At 42.8% G+C, this 23,160-nt stretch overlaps 1 protein-coding gene across 2 annotated transcripts in view; it reads left to right on the top strand.

The window, feature by feature from the left end:
* MYRFL (myelin regulatory factor like) overlaps positions 1–23,160 on the top strand; it is a 180,813-nt gene that overhangs the window by 56,346 nt on the left and 101,307 nt on the right. For both annotated transcript variants that reach the window (XM_075600257.1, XM_075600258.1), the window contains 6 exons: positions 9,839–9,921; positions 12,341–12,491; positions 14,223–14,418; positions 15,944–16,020; positions 19,172–19,282; positions 20,393–20,483. In XM_075600257.1, coding sequence (XP_075456372.1) covers positions 9,839–9,921; positions 12,341–12,491; positions 14,223–14,418; positions 15,944–16,020; positions 19,172–19,282; positions 20,393–20,483 — 709 coding nt within the window. The remainder of the gene's footprint in view (positions 1–9,838; positions 9,922–12,340; positions 12,492–14,222; positions 14,419–15,943; positions 16,021–19,171; positions 19,283–20,392; positions 20,484–23,160) is intronic.

Raw genomic sequence — 23,160 nt, 5'->3', positions numbered from 1 at the left:
TAAACATTGGAGCTGTCGCCCTGTCTAGGCGACCAGGGCTGGCCACTACCCCCGATGAAGACCAATGGGAAGAAATCCCGGGACCCGGACTAAGAGCGCTATGTGGTACCGCTGCTATAGTCAATGATCATGTGGCATTCTCCGAATTAAGGGTGGCTGACTCTAGGGTGCACATCCAACGCTATACCGGAGGCTTATCGGGATCCCAGTGGCATGCACGTTACTCCAGACAAGATCATAGCATGGAAAGATATGGTACGCTACAAAGAGCAAGACCCGGTCGCAGGGGCCATTCGCTATGCTATCCGGCAAAATCGACCAGCCCTCCTCAGACAAGCTCTGGGGGATGTAAGAGGTATACTAATGCGGGAAGCCGACAAGTTCAAACTAAGAGACAATCTGATGTACAGAGTGGTAGAGTATCATAACCACCCAAATAGGAGACAACTAGTACTACCCAAAAGACTACAATACTTGGTACTGCGGGCTCTACATGATGAACATGGTCATTTGGGAGTTGACAAGACTGTGAGAGATCGATTTTTCTGGCCCAAAATGAGAGAAGCAGTAGAGCATCACTGTCGACGGTGTGTGCGGTGTATTCAGCGAAAGACATTGCCCACCAGGGCCGCCCCAATGGGCCACTTAAAAAGCACAGGGCCTATGGACTTAGTGTGTATGGACTTCCTATGCATTGAACCTGACAGCCGCGGCATAGGCAATGTGCTGGTCATCACGGATCAATATACTCGCTACGCCCAGGCCTTCCTGACCAAAGATCAGAAAGCCATTACGGTGGCCAAGGTGCTCTGGGAAAAGTACTTTATGCATTACGGGCTCCCTCAACGACTTCATTCTGATCATGGAAGAGACTTTGAAAGCAACTTAATAAAAGAACTGCTGAAAATCTTGCACATCGCTAAGTCTCGAACTACCCCCTACCACCCCGAAGGGGATGTATTGCTGGAACGGTTCAACCGCACGTTATTGGACATGCTAGGCACCTTAACGGGGGTGGAAAAGACTGAATGGAGTCGACACGTGGAAACGCTAGTGCATGCCTACAATTGCACGCGACTTGACTCCACGGGATTCTCTCCGTACTTCCTCATGTTTGGACGAGAAGCACGACTGCCGGTGGATATACGATTGAGAGTCTCTACCGATGGGGTACAGAACACTACTCATTTCCGATATGTACAGCGATTGCAAGAGAATCTGCAGCGGGCCTACGTACAAGCTGAGAAATCTACGGAAAAACTGAATGCCGGGAATAAACGGCGGTACGATCACAAAATTAAACACAGAGACATTAAACCCGGTGACGCCGTACTCCTCCGTAACCTGGGAGTGCCGGGAAAACATAAATTGGCTGACCGATGGAGGGAGGGAGTGTACGAGGTAGCCTCACAAATGCCTGGCCTTCCGGTCTACCGCATCAAGGACTCGGAGGGTCGGTTGAAGACATGGCACCGGAATCATTTGCTCCCTATTCCCCGAGTGGAAGAGGGGGATTTGGAGTGGCCTGCATCCTCGTTGGATGGGGAAGGGACATTGGAAGACGACATGCCAGGGAACTCAACATTTCAGGAAGATCCACAAGAGGGAACCTCTCAAAGGGGCCCTCAACAGAGCGTACCTCCCAACGGAGCTACGGGTAAAGGGCGCGGGGAGCATTCACCCCAGGGGGTGGCTCCGGAAAATTTGTCACTGGACCCACTAAGCCCGTGTTTTGCACCAAGTCGGGATAATTTAGAGACTGTAACCCCCTCAAGGGAAGAACTCGAGATTCTAGACCAAAATAGTCACTTCCCCAAGGGAGTGACCGAACAATCATTAAGGCGAAGCCAACGGAACGGGCAACCTCCCATGAGGATGGCCTACGATTAGTTTGGGGCACCCCACTATGAGGCTCAGCAGTGGGCCCGCAGCCACGTGCAATCAGTAATTGTGATGTTTAGCAAAATGTACAAGTGTGTTATGCAATTTTTCATTATATAATGTTGTACCAGTTCAAAGGTATTGTCCAAGCGGGGATGTTGGAATCCACAGGGGGGAGGATGTAGCCGGGACCCCGTTTTCCCCCCAATTGGTTGTGGGGGTGGGGGAGGTGCACCTAGGGAACGCTCCGATAACGGAGGTTCTGCGCAAGAGGGAGCCGCCATGTTAGGTTGGCGCCAGCGCAGAATTGGTCCGGCCGGAGGTTGCGCATGTGCAGGGCAGGGACAAAATCCCGTGAAGGGGAAACTATCACATGAATATCCAAACTCCATGCCAGGCAAAGAGGTGCTTGATAACCACTGTATCAGGTCGATAACTAGAAGGATTATGTGTAGGGTACCTGGGGTTCCTTGGGTCTCAAGGGACCGGAACCGCCTGAAGGGGACTACAATACGACTATCCACCAAAACGTGCTCAACGGCATGTACAGGTAGCATCCCAGGGGGTGGGGGAGCTCTTGAAATTTGAGGGTCAGAACCTCCGTTAAAGGAGCTGCAGCAATACAATAGTAGTTTCCGTGAAAACGGGAGAACCGCGTGGTAAGCTTTGCAAGATGCAAGCTTTTCTTTGCAAGATTTGTGCTTGGCGCGAAAGCTTGAGCCACGCCCATCTTTTAGTGCCTCGACTCCTGGATCCACCAGTGGGAGGAGGCACTGAACTTATTGCTGTGGCACCACTAGGGGCGTAGGCGGATACTCCTCATACCTCAGATGCACATGGTGAATCAACGGAGCAAGACCTACTCGAGACTGCTCCCTGTACTAGTGATATGATGGCTGAGAAAGCCGCTACACAGTATACACTACCAGGAGGAACACTGTTAGTGCAGATTAACAGGGAGGACTTTCTGCAATGTGTATGCTCACGCTGTGATTACCCTGGCGGAGAACTGACAGTCAAATCTCGCTACAAGAGGTGTGGAACACCTCATCTTCAGCCAGTACTGCCGCCACCACCCGCGCCTACCCAGAAGGACGTGCGGACCTTCTATGATTTGATTTGTGACCTGCAGAAGTCCATGGAGAATGCCTCTCCTAGAGAAGAGCAGGGCTGCCTGTTGGCTCTTTATGACATGTGCCATGCTGACCGGCGTTGCCTGGATAAGGGCTACTGCCGGAACTATGTCGCCTGGGTTGATGAATTGGGAGCGAGTTCCCTAGAAGCGGCTGCTGAGGATGAACGGCGCGGTCCCAATTCTAACCCAATTTGTGACTATGCGTGCGAGATACCCGTTGAGATGCTCGGGGAGAATGGAACATTTTCTCCACCCTTATCGGAGCAAGCGTGGGCTCATTACTTGCGAGCTACCACCGGTTCCATGCTGATGACCCCAAGGTCCGTTCCTGCTAATGTGCCACCTGAAAAACCATTACCTGTATTTGTGGAGATGAGCGTGGCATCCTGTCCGACGCGGTGCTGGAGGAGATCGAGGCTGGAGGCTCTATTGCGGTACTCCTGCTGGAGTGTCGACACATCATACCCGGAGTGATGAGAACGGCCGTCTGGTGCGAGAGGAAGTTTCGCCAACCGTCTGTAACATCATCGGAGGAGACCCCACCTGAGTGGAAGATGTCCAAGGCCCCAGAGGATCTTTGCAAGGTGTCGAAGGTGCCTGCTCCCGGCCGGGAGGCCCAGGAGACAACATCAGCCCAGCAGAGCATTGAGGATACATCTGAACCACAGGTTCCTGCGAAGACCACAGCCCCACTGAACGCTGAGGGTGCTACGGCCCAGCTGGTTCCCGCGGAGGCGTCCATCTTTGAGGTACCGGTCGTTCATTCTTTTTCAGTCTATGCTGCCACCCGTCCGGCGCAACCAGAAGTCGTCATTCCGACTTCAGCCGCCGGGGCAGACACGGAAGTCGTGACCTCTGCTCCAGTGAGTAATGCCAAGGCTGACCACTTTTTGCAGCAGTGCCGTGCCCGCGGCAAGGCCAGAGATCGTAAGCCACCTAACGACCCTGACCACCACAAGGTACTTGCGGTGATGGGCCGAGGTAGGTGCCAGACACCTAAGACATTGGGACACGATTCTGAGATTCTGATGTTAAGGCCTCACCAAGCGTCACCCAGGACACTGATTAATTACCTAAACCTACCCTGGACAATGGCGTGTGGGAGGGATTTAATGATGATGTACCTAGGGATGGGATGTCAGATTACACTATGTCTTCACGAGAAGGATCCTGTAAATCTGGTTGTTCCAGACCACCATCTACTGTGGGTTCAATGCGGAACGAATGTATTGAAATGACTAGCTCTAGTGTAAAGAAGGTAGTGCCATGGTGGGATCCAATGTTTCAAGGATATGTGCCGCATATGAATAGGACTAGATTTCTATTAATGCTAGGTAGCACAGTGGACCACTGGTAGGAAGAGGGAGAGTTTACCTCTGAAGAAACAGCAGAGATCCTTAGGGATCATAGTAGAGACATCAGACTAGGAATGATATCACTTTCAGGCCTGGAAGTGGTGAAGAAGGAAACCCTATCTACAGAGCCACTATTTTGGGTACTGCTAGGGCAAGCCTGTCGGCAGAACATAATTAAGAATAGCATTGCGGATTGATTAGTGGTCCAACATTATAGGAATTCACACGATTACCTTACCCTTATGTTCCTGAACCCCTTATGAGAGAGGCAGAGGCCAATAGGGAGGAATGGCTCAGAGATGCGTGTTAGATTACCTAGCTGCCCGATGCACAGTGACATACTACTACAATGAAGAGAAGGTATCCTACCTAATGAGCGTATGGAAGGTAGGTAGGAACATCTATTTGGACAGGGTTGAGTATATCTCAAAGAGGAGCCAGAAGCGTTGCTATTCGGTCACTGTACTGGATGGTGAGGGCAGGAAGGTTCGCAAAGAGCTCTTTGACAAAGTGCTTTTCAGCACAAAACGCATCAGAGGTTCTCCATGAGGTTCCTGTTGTTGGTTTATGGCACAGTGACTACAATAAAGTGCTCGTTTTAGTGACTCGGCAGTATCAGCTTCTTTTTTGGCAACAACGTCCATGTCTGCAGTGCACAGCCATCTCTTCTTGTGTGGAAGAATTTTCCCTTCACCGCACATTATTTAGGTTATGGTGGGTAAAAAGGTGACTAAAAGCCATAAAGTACAATCAACCTCACACTGATGAGACACAAATGGTCGAAACAGTCTGTCTGTGAGTGGGTTCACTGGCTTTGCATCTCATCCCAGGCTATGTTTAAAAACTGTGTTTAAAACAGCGCGCATTGGCTTAAGGGTGCCATGTAATAATGGCTTTAAGACAAAAGGTGTGCTCATTTGCATGTCATTTCCCAGAATCCCTTGCTGCAGTGGAACACTGTATGCTAGGTGATAATGGCGAAAAGCAGGGTTGCAGACCTGTCTAAGACATGTGAATGTGCTCACAAGTAATATTTTTATATGCTATACGGTGGAGGGTTTTTAATCACCTTTTCACCCACCATAACCTAAATTATATATATATATATATATATATATATATATATATATATATATATATATATATATATAATCATATTCTGCAGCGCAGTACAATGTGGGATGAGGTAAAGAATAAAACATAAAATATATACAACGCAAAACATAATGAAACAATGGGTAATGAGGTCCCTGTTCAGAAAAGCTTACAATCTAAAAGTAATACAAATGAAAAAGATCGGACCAGCTCAACACATTTAGAGAAGTGAGAGATATGGGAACACCAAAAATATAAAGGCAGGTGGTGCACGTAGGATAAAGAGTTGCCTAGAAAGCCTCTAGCTGGGCATAGTAACAAAAATAGATAGTGCACAGCTCCAAGGTTGCAAAAAGTACAACAGATTTACAGTTTATTTCAGCGACATTACAGACATCCGGAAATAAAATAGCAAACCGCAGCAAAGTTTCGGAGCGCCACGATCCATTCTCCAGCTGAAAGGATCAGAGCAATCTGAATGTATGCTGCGGTTTGCTGGTTTGTTTCCCCCTGTCTGTAAAGTCGCTGAAATAAACTGTAAATGTAAAAGTAATAGCACCGTGAGTTATGATACAAGGATAGGTTGGAGTAAAAAGCCACTCAGCCGTGGTATTAACCGTTGGCTTGTCATGATGGTGCTGGGTAGGCCTCTTTAAAGAGTGGGTCTCTGGTGAGGAAGGGTCTGATGGTCCGGGGTAAGGAGTTCCAGCGTTTAGCGCGCTTAAGTGAACTTTGCGAACGTCACCTATTTGGATGCAGCGAAAAAGTTTCCTTCCATGCAAAAATTGTGATTGCTTTCAAAATGTGTTCAAATAATAAAATGAAAAAAAAAACCGTGGCCTTCTATTTCGCCACTTTAGAATAGCGAAATTGTGAACTTTGTACATTTGAAATTGTGACGCTTGATACAAATTTTCAACGTATTTTTGGAAAGTTTCATTGAAACAGCAGTGAAGCGGATCTCATCAGGTCCGCACATCCCTACAAAACATCCTAAAATAATGTTACGTGCCAGGTCAATTAATGGGTGCAAAGGGTGCTTGGTAAATTCACTACTTTTGTACCCAATCTATCAAGCCTCATTTATATACAAACCGCCCAAGTGGCCCCACTTACTAGAGAGTGCTTACTCAATATATACTGTAGTCTGTAGGGGCCAGTATGTAATAAGGCTAATGTGGGGTAAAGGATACAGGCACCAGTGCCAAGGCTACCTTTGATATCTTGCATTAACATCAGTGCCAAATGTGGTAACCCTTTTGGTATTGGAGGGATTAACTCTTTCAGTGCCCAATCCTTTCTAACATTCCAGGTGTTCATTGGAAATGACTGCTTGGGGGGAAAAAATGGGAACATACTACATCTCACCAGTTGTACTATTCTAAATTTGCAAACTGTGCTGGTCAGTGGATGCTTTAGTGAATATAGGTGAAATAATTGTATTTATTTACCCCCCTGAACCTCTATTCATCATGTTTTTAAACTACAACAGAATAGCTCATTATAGCCAGGAGCCAAAGATAAATTTCTCAGGCACAGTGCTGCACGTGCAGGCAATTTAACCATAATGTATACCAGTGGTGTTCAAAAATGTTTTGGTTAAGGAACACTATAATAATATTGTGAAATTCTGTGGAACCCCAACCCTCTCTAATAGCACGTCTGATATCAGATGCATTGTAAGGAACCCCAACCCTCTCTAATAGCGCGTCTGATATCAGATGCATTGTAAGGAACCCCAACCCTCTCTAATAGCGCGTCTGATATCAGATGCATTGTAAGGAACCCCAACCCTCTCTAATAGCGCGTCTGAGGTCAGAAGCATTGTAAGGAACCCCAACCCTCTCTAAAAGCCCATCTGATATCAGATGCATTGTAAGGAACCCCAACCCTCTCTAATAGCGCATCTGACATCAGATGCATTGTAAGGAACTCCGATCCTCTCTAATAGTGCCTGAGATCAGATGCATTGTATATTCTTCTTTATTTGGTACAATTTTCAAATGGCCTGAAAATTGCAGGGAACCATGTTTATTTATTTATTTATTTATAAAATATTTTACCAGGAAGTAATACATTGAGAGTTGCCTCTCGTTTTCAAGTATGTCCTGGGCACAGAGTAAAACAAATAATACATGGTTACAAGTACAGTTACATAAATGAACAAGGTATACATTATATACAAGACATTGCGTGCACAGTTAAAGAAAATATATATTATGAGCGTATGAAACAGTTACAGACCAGATTAAAATGTGAGACAGCCTTAGATTTGAAAGAACTTAAGCTGGTGGTGGATATGAGAGTCTCTGGTAGGTTGTTCCAGTTTTGGGGTGCACGGAAGGGGAAGGAGGAAGGTCCGGATACTTTGTTGAGCCTTGGGACCATGAATAGTCTTTTGGAGTCTGATCTCAGGTGATAGGTGCTGCATGTGGTAGGGGTGAGGAGCTTGTTCAGGTAGCTGTGTAGCTTGCCCAGAAAGTATTTGAGGGTGAGACAGGAAAGGTGAACTTTGCGCCTAGACTCTAGTGATGACCAATCTAGTTCTTTGAGCATTTCGCAGTGATGTGTGTTGTAGTTGCATTGGAGAACAAAATGACAAATTGAATTGTAGAGGGTGTCAAGTTTGCTAAGGTGGGTTTGAGGAGCCGAGCCATATACTATGTCTCCATAGTCAATAATTGGCATTAGCATCTGCTGTGCAATAAGCTTTCTGACCAGGAGACTTAGGGAAGATTTGTTCCTGTAAAGTACCCCTAGTTTGGCATAGGTCTTGGTTGTCAGGGTATCAATGTGCATCCCGAATGTTAAGTGGGCGTCAAACCATAAGCCCAGGTATTTAAAACTAGTGACAGGTGTTAGGGTGGTGTTAGCGTTGGTTCTAATCAGGAGCTCAGTCACTGGAAGCTTTACAAATTTAGTCTTGGTCCCAAATACCATTGTTACAGTCTTGTCAGTGTTTAAAAACAGTTTGTTTTGGGAAATCCAGTTTTCGAGTCTCAAAAAGTCAGACTGGAGTATGTGTTGAAGGTCAGAGAGGCTATGGCTGTGTGCATATAGGATTGTGTCATCTGCATACATGTGTATTGAGGCTTCCTTACAAGCTGTGGGAAGATCATTAATGAACACTGAGAAGAGTAGGGGCCCCAGAACAGAGCCTTGCGGGACACCACAGGTGATATCCAGGGGGTTGGAGTTAGAGCCTGAGATGGACACATGTTGGGATCTTCCTGATAGGTAGGACTGAAACCAGTTTAAAGCATGTTTCCCTATTCCAGAGCTCTGGAGTTTGTTAAGCAGGATAACATGATCAACTGTGTCAAAAGCCTTTGCAAAATCTAGGAATACTGCACCAGTGAGTTGTCCCCGTTGCATTCCACACTGGATTTCATTGCAAACTTTTAGCAGGGTAGTTACGGTGGAGTGTTTGGGATGAAACCCAGACTGGAATTGGCTAGGGAAATTTGTCTTGGTGTAGAAATCGCTTAATTGGGAGTGGACACATTTTTCCATAACTTTGGATAGAATTGGGAGAAGTGAGATTGGCCTGTAGTTTGAGACAGTGTTTTTGTCCCCACTTTTGAAGATTGGGACAACTCTTGCAGTTTTCCAGGTCTTAGGGTTATGGCCTGCAGACAGGATAGAGTTGACTATGGACGCAATTGGTTTGGCAATGGCTGGGGCACCAAGTCGTAGGAACCTAGATTGTAGTAGATGTAGGTATGTCCTGGGAACACAAGGGTAACTAGGAAGTTTGGTTGAAAAACACTGGTGTATACAGTAGGATGGCATTTCTTGTGCTCGCAAATTACACTTTGTGCGAGCAGTAAAGTATTGCACCTGTTAGTACAGTATATGTGAACCATGACTCTTCCTCACTAAACTTGAAATTATAGCCAAACAGACAGCATTTGAGAGAATAAATGTCCACTCAAAAACAACTTTAGACTTAAAACATAATGTTGAACATTGACTATTGAGCAGATCATTATACTTTAATAAATACTTTAAATAAAATCAGTAATGTAGCCAAGGCTTAGGATACGTAGGCACCACATATTGGAATCAATGAATTCAGTTTTTAGTTGCCAAGTAAGACATTCATTGGCAACTTTAATTTCTTTAACACTTTACCCCCACTTTTCTGAATAAACATTCATGAGTGAGTTTCTGTTAGTTACAACAAGCAACAACCTCGGAAAGTGCCAAAATCGAATTATTATCAAAATGATGATTTAAGTTGATTAAGTTAATAAGAAATGATTATAATTATGTAGTATCTGAAGTACATATATAAGAAGCATGAGAGACGTGGGAAAGCTAACATATCATAGAGGACTTCAAACTAACACATTTTTCACTATTGTTTTAGTGTTTCACCTACCAAGAAGAGAAAACATTCACATTTGGAAGAGAGAGAGAATTGGCAGACATGGAATGTGGACACAAGACAAAGTAATGATTCAAACGCGCATGTACAGTATATACTACAAAAAATTAGTTTGAAACAGAATAGCTCTTTTTTTCAACAAGATTCACAATGTTCTGTTGTCACTTAATGTGGCATTACCCTAACTTAACATCCTGTTCGGACTAACGCTTTATCTCAAAAGACGATAACATAACGTAAAACCATGCTCTTCTCCCATAAAGAGCATAGCGTTAACTATAATGGACGTTAGTGATTATGAAAAATAAGACTTTGTCATAACATCGCATATCCACTAACGTTACATTGGTTAGGTCATACCTCAACTTGGTTACATCCAGACCATGAACTAGAGCTCCTGCAGTATCTGGATGGATGGAGTGCCCTAGCGTTATATCCCTCTCCTCTCCCTCTTCACTTCAGCAAAAGCCCTTCAGTATATCAGGGTCTGGATCAGAGTAACGCCAAGACTGGCATAACGTCACGTTATTGGAAGATATTGCAATGTTATGCTTCAATAATATGACGTTGGGCCTCAGCTGATGAGATGTAGAACGGCCATTGTGTTTGCATACAAATAGCTTTTAGCATACCATGTTAACTCAGAGAACATAACATCCGTTCCTGTTTTAGAGAATGTTACATTAAGAGCCCTGGGAATTAACAGAGCTTTGTGTTTATCTAAACAGTTTCTCTAATGGCAGGTTGCCATTTTATGTTGCTTTGAATTTATTAAGTAATTTGGAAAGCTGTCTGACTATAGCAAAGTCTGTTTTGTATGATCCAAAAGTGCATACTTTAATTTTTTATAAGAATATGGGCAAAGTGTGGCAATTTATACAAAGAAAATGTCCCCCCAATTGTGCGTACAAGACCAGGAGGGTTATTTGTGAAGCTGAGTTTCAGTACTGCCTGCAGTAAGCCCTTTCACCTCATGGACCCACCATGGCCCAGATCCACAAAGCTCTGCTAAGTCAGGGCTCGTAACTTAATGTTATCCAAATCAGTAACAGACGTTATGTTCCCTGAGGTTAACGTGAATCCACAAAGCTAAATACATGCAAAAGCAGCGTATCCGTTAACAGTTATCTCATTAGAATAGGCTACCCAGCACGATTGCCTTTAAAAGAAACCAAAAAACAAACAAAAAAGAAAACAAAAAAAGATTCCCCCCTCCCCTAAGTGGGAAGCAGGAGGTCTCCAGAGATCAACCACGTTAATCTTGGCTCCGGGCACCTCTGCTCCCTGAGATACTTACATCAGAAGGTGATGCTGGTATCTCTTGCATGTTTAAAGGCTCAGCATCTCGAGGTCCATACAGTAGGCGGCTGCAACAGGGGACACCAGAACCTCTTCTATTACACTATGTTGATCTCCATGAGTGTTGGGTTTGTCTCACATTTTCCAGCAGCGCCGGAGTGACAAAAGAATCCAAGTCAGCGCTTTTGCCCTCAATTTTTCTCTAAGGGATATATATATATATATATATATATATATATATATATATGTATATATATATATATATATCCCTTAGAGAAAAATTGAGGGCGAAAGCGCTGACTTGGATTCTTTTGTATATATATATATATAGTGGTTGACAAATCACCAAAAAATCTACTCGCCACACAAAAAAATCTACTCGCCACCTAGTACCAAACGTGTGCTGCTTGGGCCAATATTTACTCGCCCGGGGTTAAATCCACTCGCCCGGGGCGAGCAAATGTATAGGTTTGTCGAACACTGTATATATATATATATATATATATATATATATATATATATATATATATATACACATACATACATACTGTATAGCACTTGGGACTCTACTGAAAAAAAACCTGCTCTTTCTCAACCCATTACGGTTGAAAATAGCACTTAACACTGCGTTCCTGGGCTTTGAAGATCCGCTTACCGTCTCGTTAACGCAGCAGTCCCGCCGACACTTTTTTGTTTGTTTTTGTGTTTTACTATATGCAGCGAGTGAGTAGCTTTATTGAGAACTAATTGCCTAAGCTGCCGATCGATCGGCGAACATCCTCCTTCCAGGGCTAATGACATGGCTGACGTCACACACACACACACACACACACACACACACACACACACACAAAGATATATGTATAGTAATGGCAGCCACATCAGAACTTATGCTAAATTGCAAAATGTTTATTACTAAGGTCAACGATTCTCCAAGACTCCTTTGAGAGCCGAAATGTTCATCTTATTAATAAGTCCTGGTGTGCTTCTATTACTTTCTATAATACCCAATTTCTGGGCAGCTAAAGCACATGGGTAGTAATATATATATATATATATATATATATATATATATATATATATATATATATATATATATATATATATATATTTCAGTAATTTGGGGAATATGTGAATCATTTATTTTTCAAGCCTAAATGCATTTTGACATGTGGATCATTGCAGCTGCTTCAGCGGATTGTGCTATTAATGTACATGGCTATGAAAGTGACGGACAGACCGTATCCTCGATAGACAAATGTTATCAATCATTAACATGGAAACCCTACCAGACAGCACACTGGGGAAGCTTATGCAATGCTAATTGTGAGAAGCTGTAAGTATCGATAGCCATATTTTAGACTCATTTTAAAAAGTCAGAGCACCATAAAAGACTAGAGAAGCACAATATTATGTATTTGATTGCATAATTAATTAGTAGAGATGGGTTAACTTGTCTGAATCCGATACGCCGATTTCCATGGCTCATTTGACCTAAATCTGATCCGCGCACCACAATCCGTCTGCGAATTGGGTAATAAAAAATCCATCTCGAATCCGAGCTCGGATTCTTAAAAATCCAATGTCTTATTTGAATCCCAAAAATATGTTTTGGATGGTGGTGCTCCTGCTCCTCCTCCTCCTCCTCCACCTCTGCCTCACTATATTTCAGGTATTTAAATACAACTTTGGATTGTAAAGTATCCGAACTCAGAACTCGATTCAAAACAGAAATCTGACCGGATTTGATCTAAAGACATATTCCAAAGTATCTGCTTGGATTTTTGCTGCTAGTAAAAAAATAAATAAAAAAAATAAACAATCTGCCTTTTAAAGTCTATTCTGCGGCTCAAAGGAACTGGCCAATCCGAGTTGGATTGGGATTTAGGTGGAAAATGTGCCCATCTCTATTGGTTAGTTACTGCAGAGTTCCCAAACTGATGAAGTGTAGGGTTGTAGTAGACTATGATAACCTTTTAATGGACCAGCATGACAGTTGGTCATAAGTATCAGAAGCTCACAGTACCAGTTGTGAAAGGATTTACACTATCTCAGTAAACACAGCCCTGCCATCCAAGCTACATCATTTTACATCTTCACCAATGGCTCTTCTTTCATTTATCCTGTTCTCACACTTTATTCACTGCTCTCTGATCAACAACATTCTGTTCTCTAGCCCCCAACATTCTGTTCTCTAGCCCCCAACATTCTGTTCTCTAGCCCCCAACATTCTGTTTTCTAGCCCCCAACATTCTCTTCTCTAGCCCCCAACATTCTCTTCTCTAGCCCCCAACACTCTAACTCCAACATTCTGTTCTCTAGCCCCCAACATTCTGTTCTCTATCCCCAACATTCTCTTCTCTAGCCCCCAACATTCTCTTCTCTAGCCCCCAACACTCTAACCCCAACATTCTGTTCTCTAGCCCCCAACATTCTGTGCACTCTGAACAATTGGTGTTTTTACTCCTCAACATTATGTGCACTTTGTCCAACATATTTTGCCCCAACATAACTTTCACTTGCCTGTGTCTGGTTTCCCTGCTTCCCGGTGTTCCCTTCGCTTAGCTTTCCAATATTTGCCCTTTGACCTCTACCACCTGCCTTCCCACTCTGAGACCCAACATCCTTTACTCTCATCTTCCCTCTTCCTTACGCACACTACAATCATCATCACTCAACATCATAATGATCACACCAATGTAACATCCTTCACTACTTTCCATTTTTGATACATTTTGGAGGGCTCTCAAATAGCTACAATAATGAGTTAAAAAAACTGCTTTATAACTTGGTCTGGTCATTGAAAATTGGGATCTGAGGTATTCCTCAGTAAAAACTGATTACCCAAGTACCACCTAACAAACGTACTTTGTATATTCAGCGATATTTCCAGGTGTACTTACTGTCTACATTTTTTAAAACTGATAGACAAATGTTAATGTTTTCAAAACCACCACTAGAAAACGCGCACATATATGAGGTTATATGACTGAGTGCTTTCAACGTCACGCAAATACAATGCGTTTTGGCAAGTAGGGTTGAACCTTAAGGCTGTACTTTCTTTCAGTTCTGCGGTGGGATACCAAGTGATTACAGACAAAGGATTTACCTTTTCAACAGTAGACGAGGCATATGTGTGCCAGAAGAAGAACCATTTCCAGGTCACGGTCCATATCCGAATGCTTGGAAGCTCTAAGTATGTCAAGACACAGCTGGGCCTGAAGCCTATTGAGAGGTTTTACATGAGAGTCTTTGGAGTGAAAGTAAGCTTTCCTACCCTACCAGCATTGCCAGTGCTGAAGGGGCTTGCAATGTGTTGCTCTACAATACATTACAGACGCATTCTGGTTCTAAACATGCTAGTGATTATAGTGGTTGACGTGTGATGACAAGGAGATACAGTATAATTATACTATTTTCATATCGTTTTTGGATGGTGGTGGTCCTCCTCCTTCTCCTCCTCCTCCTCCTCCTCCTCCTCCTTCTCCTCCTCCTCCTCCTCCTTCTCCACCACCACACTATATTTCCGGTATTCAAATCCGACTATGGATTTTAAAGAATCCGAACCTGGAATCAAGACAGAAATTCGACAGGATTGGATCCAATGACATATCCCAGAGTATCCGCTCAGATTTTTTGCAATCAGTAGCTTTGATTTTTACTGCTTGTAAAAAAGTGCATGAAACTATACTTCATTTTTCTTTAATTGCAAGGAATTTATATGTAACTGTACCTCTGTACCAGTTTTTATAGAATAAATACAACAAACAAAATGTGAAATACTTTTAGATAATGTGGTTTAATGTACCAGAATCGGATGGTCCTTGAAATCAGGTACACGCCAAAGTGACCGTCTCACCAAGGTGCAAAGTGAGCTAATGGCAGTGGCATGATTTATAGGTAAAACATTGGGAATTAAATACATACATAAATGTTAACCAAATGCTTTGGATGTTTTTTTACAATTGTTACTTAATATCTTTAATAAGATTGTTTTGGGATCTGAGTATCTCTATGTTATATGTCAACCTCACCGTTTTTTTCTTTTGTTTTTTGATTTTAAAATAATTCGAATGCTAATTCCCAAATGATAGGGCACAAAGTATCCGTCGAGCATGAATTTCAGAGGAACTAATACAAATAAAATGTAGTATCCAAGTTACATAAACAAGTACAAATTCCATTTAAAATGATTGAATCATTTTTTCGGGAAACCAATTACATTCATAAGTATTTTTTTTACCCAAAACATAGGACTGATACTTTAATTAGCTTTTCAGTAAATGATATTATGCAATTGTTTTGTATTTCATTTTGTTTAATGATTCACATATCTAAATTGGATATAATTATTTCACTGTGATAGCAAATTGACATTAATCACAGAATCACAAGCAGAACACTGACTGTCTTTCATAATTTAATTGGCAGCGGTTTATTTTGATAGCTATTTTCCAGCATTCATAGATCAGTTGCTACTGCAAGAGAGAATATTATTTCAAGTCTGGTGTTCAATATACTGTGAAGCTACTTCCACATGTCAGGGAGATCTCAAGCTCCATTTAATTGAATTGAGCGCATTGGCTTCCTTGAGAAGGAGATGTGACTTACAGCATATTGCGTAGGAGCCCAAGAGAGCAACTACATGACTTTGTGGGATACAACAGCCACAGGTTTCTTAGCTCATACATCTGTGACATAAAAAACTATTCATTCACTCATCATACTTATAGTTTAATGCATCAGCTAACTAGAAACACATTCTTTTTTTTAAAATATGAAATGTAGGTAGAAACTACAAACCAGACAATCACCATTGAACAGTCCCAGTCTGACCGCAGCAAACGACCTTTCCATCCAGTTACGTAAGTTTCTTTTTTATCTTCTTATATTATAATGTAACCCCCTTTCCCCCCTCCTGGTGTTGGGTACTAAGGTAAATTAGGAGTTAACAGTGAGATCAAGTGTTAAGATCCACCCAGTGGTGACACAGGAGTGCTGTGTCACAGAAGGTATAAAGGATAGAGCAGAGGATTCTGGGAGAGAGTTTTCCAGCATGGAAGAGAGAGAGAAGCTTCAGAGAGTAGAGGTAGGGAAGATCTTCCCCAAAGTATAGTATAGTATAGATCACTGGGTCAGTGCCGCTTCAGATAGGATCCAATAGTATGGCCAAAAGAGAGAAGAGCATGTCCCAGTAACGGGAATGTAAACATGCCTCAGTGGGCCAAGCAGATGTTCCCCCAGGATGCCCTATCCGTGGATCCCCACCCACAGTATTCAGTACTCACTGAGGAAGTGACAGTTACAGTACTTGGAAAGTAACAATAACGTTTCACAGAACAGGCCAGGATCTGAACATGGCTCACAGTAAAATGGACAATAAGAATATTAATAATAAGGGGGCCCGGTCCACAGATTATCGTGAGTGTTGAGTGGGCAATCTGGGAAACCCATATTAAGAGTGATAGGAGAATGGATGAAATTAAGTACAGCAATGTAAATCTACCTGTACCTGTGACGGCAGTGTTCACAAGCATGGGAACATAAATAAAGATTTACTTTGTGCTATAAAACTCCTGGTGCCCATCCTTTCCATCGCCCAGCCAACCACAGACAACCCCCTGAGATAAGGTAAATTAATGCGAATGTCTAATACACCACTACACGATGTAACCTCCCGAGGGAGCCGGGCAGGGACAGTTACAATAACATGACAGCGCTTCAGATTATAGTCCTCAACTGCATGAGTTGACTTCTTCTTTATAAAAGACAATTCACTCATGGTTCTGTGCCCAAAAGCCATTTATTATTCATAACATCAATAACTACATTGTCTTCTGTTTGTTCATTGTCTTACTGACCCATTTTATCTTTGTAATTGCTAAATTAACAGTGTAGAAGCCAGGTAATTAAAAAGTTAAAACATAATAAGGATGTAGTGTTGCTTTAAGTTCAACGTTTTTTGCCACTGTACTGAAATTAAACGATGGTTAAGTATTGTTGAAGGCTGTCATAGTTAAGTCATAAACCCTTGGTATTTTAGTGGATTTATTGAGCCATATTATTTACCAAGTGATGCAATAAGACACCTTAATAGCCCATTCATGTTATTGCTCAGTTAGGTGGCTTATGGCTTATTGCCACCTATTAAATATGACCAGTTGGCCCTACAAAATCCTTGATTTTTTTTATAGGTTGTTATACCTTTTATTGTAGCAATATGAGTCAGATCTAGAAAATGTATATGCAAACAATGACAAATTGTAAGCCTGGCTCAATACATAGTGTAACTACCTGCAAATAATATGAAAGTCAAATTTCCTATAATTTGAGTTTAAGACACTTTCTATATCACATGTTCATATCAAGCCAATGTCCCTTTAAAGAAAGCAATGTATTGACCCCATAATAAGCATTCATTGAAAAACACAGATTTTCTAAAGTAACGCTGAAGTGATGGCATTTGAATTGCCAAGCCATCATTTTACTAATTCCAGGTACACATCATCTCATCAGAATGGTGTAATATATTATCAATAATAAGTACATCAATATGAATGTAACTATTGTAATTGTGGAGCTTTGGAAACATTAGAATAGAACTTACATTTTCATGACCACGGTGTGAGGGATAATGAGGAGTTGGGAGACAAAAAGAAGCAGGACATAAAGCCGCAAATCTGTCTCCGTGGTATTTGTATCCCTTGTAATTAACCACCCCACAACTTCTCTTGTACGCAATATATATTCTTTGCAAACGGTGTAAAAAATAGCTTAACCTACACAGAGAGTAGAATGAATGTTTGGGCCCTTGTAGCACTAAGGGAGGCAAACCAACAGGGCCACTTTCTCAGCCACTTTGCTAACTTACTTATGAGTGAAGATACAGAGTGAGCCTCTGAATCCTTCAGCATGGTGTGAGCATGCGGCTGGGGCCATGGTGCCTTCGCCCGTGCGGGGGCGTGCGCGGCCGTGACGTCATCCGCTTGAAGTGGGTGCGTTTTTCAGCCATGGTACGCGCGCCGTCCGTGGGCGTGTCTAGGGGCGTGCCAGTGATGTCACGGAGCTGGTACGCCCTTAATGGGCGAACCGCTCACGTGACCAGCCTGTCGGTCCAAGAAATCAGTTTGAACTGATTTCTTGCGCAACGCGCACCCCCGCCCGCTTCCAGGCGCATGCGCCCGCACGCCGCATGGACGCGAACACTGCCTTAAGGCAGTCTGTTCGCTCAGGGTGCGGACGCATCCGCACGGTCTGCGGTACCATGTCCCCAGCCTGACCAGTCCTCCACTACCATTAAAGCTGCAGACCAAGCAATTTTTAAATAAATCAGATCTGTACTATGAAAAAATACTTGTACCATTTAAAAAAACAACAACTCTGAATTAAATTTGTTATGTATTATAATATAACATGCATTTTTTGTTTCTATAGCAACCATATACAAAGTCACATCCCATTCCTCTTCTGAAACAGGCTCTGGCACACCCCTTTTTTGAACCCTGCCCTCTATCTCTAGCAGTGCATCAATGGTATCTAGTGACTGCCTGGTCACATGATCTTTCCCACAGACCCTTGCATCTTTGGTTTTCTTCTGCTGCACTGACAGCCATTTAGTGAACCCCGGAGCCGAATCTTCGCTGATTGATCAAAGGAGAAAGGATTAGCTAATTACTTATCATTGTATGGATGTACATATTAAACGGGGGGGGGGGAGATTTGTTTTTAAATAAAAAAAAATAAAAAATGTCAGCTTGGACTGCTGCTTTAAGAGATACACATTATTATACTTTTTATTCAGCCACCGCCTGCAGCGTTGGTGAACTAGGGGTTATGCAGGCGAAAGATGTTGACGTTTTATGTAGTTCATCGTGACCTTCTCTTCATTATGCTGCGCTGCTGATTCGGGTATAAGAAGTGGAAGGTGGAGAAAGATTGGTTTCTAGATTGAAACACATTCATATTGTTTCAGGAGTCTTTTCTTTGGGGGGATATATTATTCTTTTTCTTTTGCAGGGTTAATTTGCCAGCAGACCAAGTCACTAAAGTAACACTGGGAAGGTTACATTTTAGTGAAACCACAGCAAATAATATGAGAAAGAAAGGAAAACCAAACCCAGACCAACGGTAAAGGGATTTTGATTTACACTAGGTTTAATGTTTGTGTAATGATGTGTAATTTATTGTGTAACCCAATTAGGCATACACAGTATATTAACTGTTAATTACTCATTCCCAAACCCTCTGCTAGTAGAAGTGACTGCACTGCAAGCAGTGAAGAGGTTAACCTTTCCCAGATTGCAAAGATATAAATACCTAGTAATGGTTTTATTGAAGGTATGAGCAGTACTACAAATATGTTCCCCTGTAAAACTCTAACTAGGCCCATAAAAGTCCTTCAATCTGTGATGTCAGCTACATGCTAATATTGCAATGTTCCTGATTTAAGGGGGCAATCCAACACAGGCGGCCATTTTAATTTCATAAGGGTGTTTGTATGGGGAAATGTTTGTCAATCAAGTGCTTTCTTTGTGTATCCCACCCTGTGCTTATCAGTGAACCAATAAAAAGAGGTGGGACTCTGGCTGTACAAACACTTGCTGAACAAACAGTGACACCACACAGAAGAGAGTAACCAGAGGGAATCAAACCTCTCACAATTTGAACTTAAAACAAAATAATAAAAAATACTTATTGGTGTCAGATTTGGGTAAAACAATCATTAATTACCCAGATGAAACCCCTAAAGCACATCACTGGAATCAGTTGGCTGTTGGTCCTAGGAGGAATTGCCCCTTTAATGGGAAACTACTAACCGCTTACATTTCGGAAGAAATAGAAACCCAGTGTACCTCAGCAGGCAAGAGGATAGATATTAGGACTGACGTTCCTTTTGGCATCCTGATGTGTCTTTAATGACTAGGTTTCCTTGGTTATGGTCGAAGCTTAGGTCAGTAGAAACCATGATCTATAGTGCTATGAATAATGTTGAGAGGTCTGTCTGAATCGTAGTATTTGCAGAATATATGCTGTTGTTCACATGGTATGATGAGCAAATCAATCCTTTGGATATGTGGTCAGACTAGCATAGTACGGAGGCATATTGGTGAAGACAAACTGTACATTAAGCAGCCATTCTATTTTTGGTGTGTGAGGGCTAAGTTTTTTTTAGACCTTAAATTCTCTTACATTTGTGAGGGACAGAGACTTATGCTGTCTTAACTGTTGTTTTCTCAGGTACTTCATGTTGGTGGTTGGCCTGTACGCTGTCAGTCAGGAGCAATCATACCTTATAGTTGCTCATGTTTCCGAAAGAATCATTGTGCGGGTAGGTATAAATATTCCTTAATCCTCAGCCCGGAATGGTACAATACCCAGCAACTTTATTCCCTAGTGATGAATATATCACCTGATTTTGAGTCATATCTTGTGATCTGAATGGAACAGGAGGACTTCTATTTAGGTCTGTGACACTGGGCATATTGACACTGATACTGTAAGGCCGGCCTAAGGGCAGCCGCCTTGGGCCCCACACCTGTGGGGGGCCCTACGCTGTCTCCTCTCCCTCTTCCTCCTGTTGGCGTGGGAATCAACTTCCACCCATCCAGAGGGGGGAGCTGGAGGAGGTAGCGCGCCCCCCCTCCACTTCCTCCAGCTCCCTCCTTCGGTCAGGCAGAAGTTGGATCCCGGCACTGACAGGATCGTGTGGCCCCTGGACTGGCAGGACCACTTCTCACTGAGAGCTGGCTGTGTGTGGGGTTTTTTTCTTTGTGAGAGGGGTCTTACCTTTTCCGGAGCGGGCCGCCTCCTTTAGCGTCGCGTTGTCATGGAGACCGACGTCCAATGACACCGCAACATCATATGATGACGTGTTGCCATGGTAACGTTACGCTGAAATGAGGAGGGCGCTCGTCAAGATAAGTCCCCTTAACTTTATTTTACAGGCAGGTCCCGGCTAACTGATTGTGTATATCACAGGGTGCTGTAGCCCCATTTCCTGTCCCCAGTAATAATAGTGACACTGGCCGACATACTGTATAAAATCTCCTGTCATTGAGATTTTTAAGTGAAACAGGAGATTTATTATTATTATTATTATTATTATGTAGCTACTGTAGTATTTATACAAGTCTCCCGGCTGCAAAACTGGAGCTAATAACAGCGCTATATCATATCAATGTCATGTTTCTGTTCTGATTTTTTTTCCCCTTTAGTTTTGCAGTTGGAATACTTTAATAAATAAGCCACTTCATCTTCAATCGTCTTACATAAGTTTAGCAGGAAGAAGATAGTAAATATATACACTTTGCAGTTTAAAATCAGGCAGCTTTTTATTAATACATATGGAGAGAAGGGCAATAAAATAATGCTAATACCAAACATTCATTTTCACATGGTACAGGTAGTATAAGGTCTGCTGTACATAACTAGTAGGTACATGAACCCATGCTCAGAATAACTAATTATCTTCTTTTTACATGGTATGCAAAGGTAGACTACGGGCCACACCTACTAAGTGGTGCTACTTACTCGAGATTCAGAAGGCAATGTACAGGCTTATGCAAGTAAATGGGCCATAAGGTGTCTTGCGTCTCCAGATGATGTATTTTAGAGTAGCACGCTTAGTAAGGCCGTGTTCACACTGGGGACTTCACGACCCAGCGTGCGCGCATCTGCGTGTCCGCGCCTCTGTCTGCTGGGCGATGTGTGATCATCCCCAACAGACGGAATGATCTGACACAAGGCGACGTCCTGTGCACGTCATATCCATCACAGACAGGAAGGAAACAAGTGCCCAATCATTCAGCTGACTGTGTGAGCTGAGCGGCTGTCTCCAGACTGTGGTATAAAAATAACACAGACAGAATCATCCATTGTAATAAATATTACACTTAGTATGAATTGTAAATAATAACGATATTTACACAACTATAAAAAAAATCTAGAATATATAGTTATAAACTGAAGAAACTATGTATGTAAATAGATTGTGAAAGCAGCACTATGAAATGAAATGGAGTCTGGAGTCTCAATGAGTGAAAAGTTTGTGCTCATGGCCAGACGTGGGTTGAGTCTATCAATGTTTACATGACGTTGATTAGCTGCTGAAATTTACGTCACGCTGCTGCAGCCGGAGATCACAGATTCAAAGGTCTCCCTCTAGTGCAGCAGCGTTGACGCCGTATTTTGCAGCCAATGGTAGTTTCAATACTGAACACTACCATTGGCCGACAGGAATCTGTGACGAACGCGTGCACGTAAGCGCGCGCACGTTGTGTAGCGTGCTGTGTGAGCGGGGCCTAACTGTAGGCCAATATATCTTGCTCTAGGTCCTAGGCCACACAAACTTTCATTCAGCCCTTAACTATGGTCTCCCACTTCAGGTCTTCAACTCTACAAAGCAACTCTGTTTTAATGAGATAATTAGACACATGCCACTCTGGCTTTGAAACAGGTTATTGTCAAAAATATGTTGGCCCCTATTAACTAAGCAGCGCTATTCTATAAGACGGTGTATAGCCTGTTCAAGTGACTGGGCGTGTGAGGTGTGTTGTGGAGCCGGAATAGCATCACTTAGTATATATTGCCCCAAATATTTACTGATTGACATTAATCTCTTTCATTGTTTACAAAGTATTTATCAGCAGTCCAGAAATAGCCACCACTGAAGCTGTGTGCGGCAGTGAGTGACGTGGAAAAGGCTGCTTGATGTGGCAGGTAGAGAAGCTGTTTGGGAAGTCGCTTCATGTAATTTCTGCTCTAACATTGCTGCTAAGTTTATCTGGGAAGAGTAACATTGCAGCATGTCTCAGTAACTTCACAGTGCGCGTGGTGGCTGCAGAGGTCTACCACTCAGCTGCACCATACGTCTGCAGTACAAAAAAGCCTCTATGGCCGTGAAGGGGTTAATGTACTTTGTTCCAATACACACATGAAAGGCAGATTAAAGATCTGAACCAGTGTATAAAATGATGTGATGTGCTGAGGATGTCCCTGAAGGAGTC

The sequence above is a fragment of the Ascaphus truei genome, chromosome 5 (assembly GCF_040206685.1).
Source record: "Ascaphus truei isolate aAscTru1 chromosome 5, aAscTru1.hap1, whole genome shotgun sequence".
Classification (NCBI taxonomy): domain Eukaryota; kingdom Metazoa; phylum Chordata; class Amphibia; order Anura; family Ascaphidae; genus Ascaphus; species Ascaphus truei.
The sequence above is the reverse complement of the archived record's forward strand: the minus strand, read 5'-3'. Positions and strand labels throughout refer to the sequence as shown.